This window comes from Nannospalax galili, unplaced genomic scaffold (genome assembly GCF_000622305.1).
Source record: "Nannospalax galili isolate Female #2095 unplaced genomic scaffold, S.galili_v1.0 scaffold1460, whole genome shotgun sequence".
In the NCBI taxonomy this organism is placed as follows: domain Eukaryota; kingdom Metazoa; phylum Chordata; class Mammalia; order Rodentia; family Spalacidae; genus Nannospalax; species Nannospalax galili.
Genome location: NW_008345971.1, coordinates 541,292 through 542,440, shown reverse-complemented (window position 1 = coordinate 542,440; position 1,149 = coordinate 541,292). Strand labels below are relative to the sequence as shown.

At 39.3% G+C, this 1,149-nt stretch overlaps 1 gene segment (V, D, J or C); it reads left to right on the top strand.

Moving 5' to 3' along the window:
* Positions 1-378: 378 nt before the first annotated feature.
* LOC103741424 lies at positions 379-780 on the top strand. The segment is given in 1 exon segment: positions 379-780. A coding segment is annotated over 1 exon segment (402 nt).
* The last annotated feature ends 369 nt before the right edge of the window (positions 781-1,149 follow it).

Here is a 1,149-nt window from a genome sequence, read left to right as displayed (position 1 = left end):
ACCTCAAAGGGATAGGGAGGAGAGATTCAACAGAATAGACCCAAAAAACAACAACATCAAAAACACCTTAAGATGTACTTGAGACACATGAGCAGAGTATCTGGTAACCCCAACTCCCTGTGGGGTAAAGAAGAGCAGGTGTCCTTTGAGGGCCAACCAAAACATTTTTGAGCTGATTTGCATGTTCAGTAATTAGATGATGGTTCAGGTTGCTCAAAGCACTTTTAAATTCAGCTTGTCAGTATCCTAACAACCCCCTGTCGACTTTGCTGTTTCCCACATCTAATCTCTTGATAATTTGAATTATTGAATTTGTAATTCATTTTAAGTTTCTCCCTTCTCTTCATTATTTGGTGGCTCAAAGTGATGCCTGTGACTATGGTTACCAATGTCATGTTCAATTTTCCTGCACTGGATGTCTGTAAAAGTAGTTTTGGGTGTTTTACAATTCTAGGATCCACTGGCGATATTGTGCTGACCCAGTCTCCAGCTTCCTCAGCTGTTTCTCTAGGACAGAAGGTCACCATCTCCTGCCAGGCCAGTCAGAGTGTCAATAAATATGGCATAATAAATATGATGCACTGGTATCAACAGAAACCAGGACAACCTCCCAAACTCCTGATCTATGCAGCATCTAATGTAGCACCTGGGGTCCCTGCCAGGTTCAGTGGCAGTGGGTCTGGGACAGATTTCACCCTCACCATTAATCCTGTGGAGGCCGATGATCCTGCAACCTATTACTGTCTGCAGAGTAAGGAGCTTCCTCCCACAGTGTTCTAGGTCTGAACAAAAACCTCCTGGGTTTGCTGTCACTGAGGATGAATCTCTCAGATCTCATTTCCCTCATGACATCTGAACTATGGTCTGTAGAATGCCTCCTAAAAAAGGAAGTGAAAGTAATTTAATAGTGTGTTTGTTCCTTCTTGTGTCTTTTATAATTAAATAAAGTACTACTTATATTTATCCATGCTACTATTTCTTAAAGCAATATTTTAGATTCAATCTCTGTTTGCCTAGTGAAGAATTTTTAAATTATAGTAAATTAAAGGAAACTTTATTCATTCGTTTGAAAGAAAACAAACTGAAAACCTTTTTACTTTTCTGTCTTTCAGATACAGACTTTCATTTGAACACTAACGTATTTTTTAT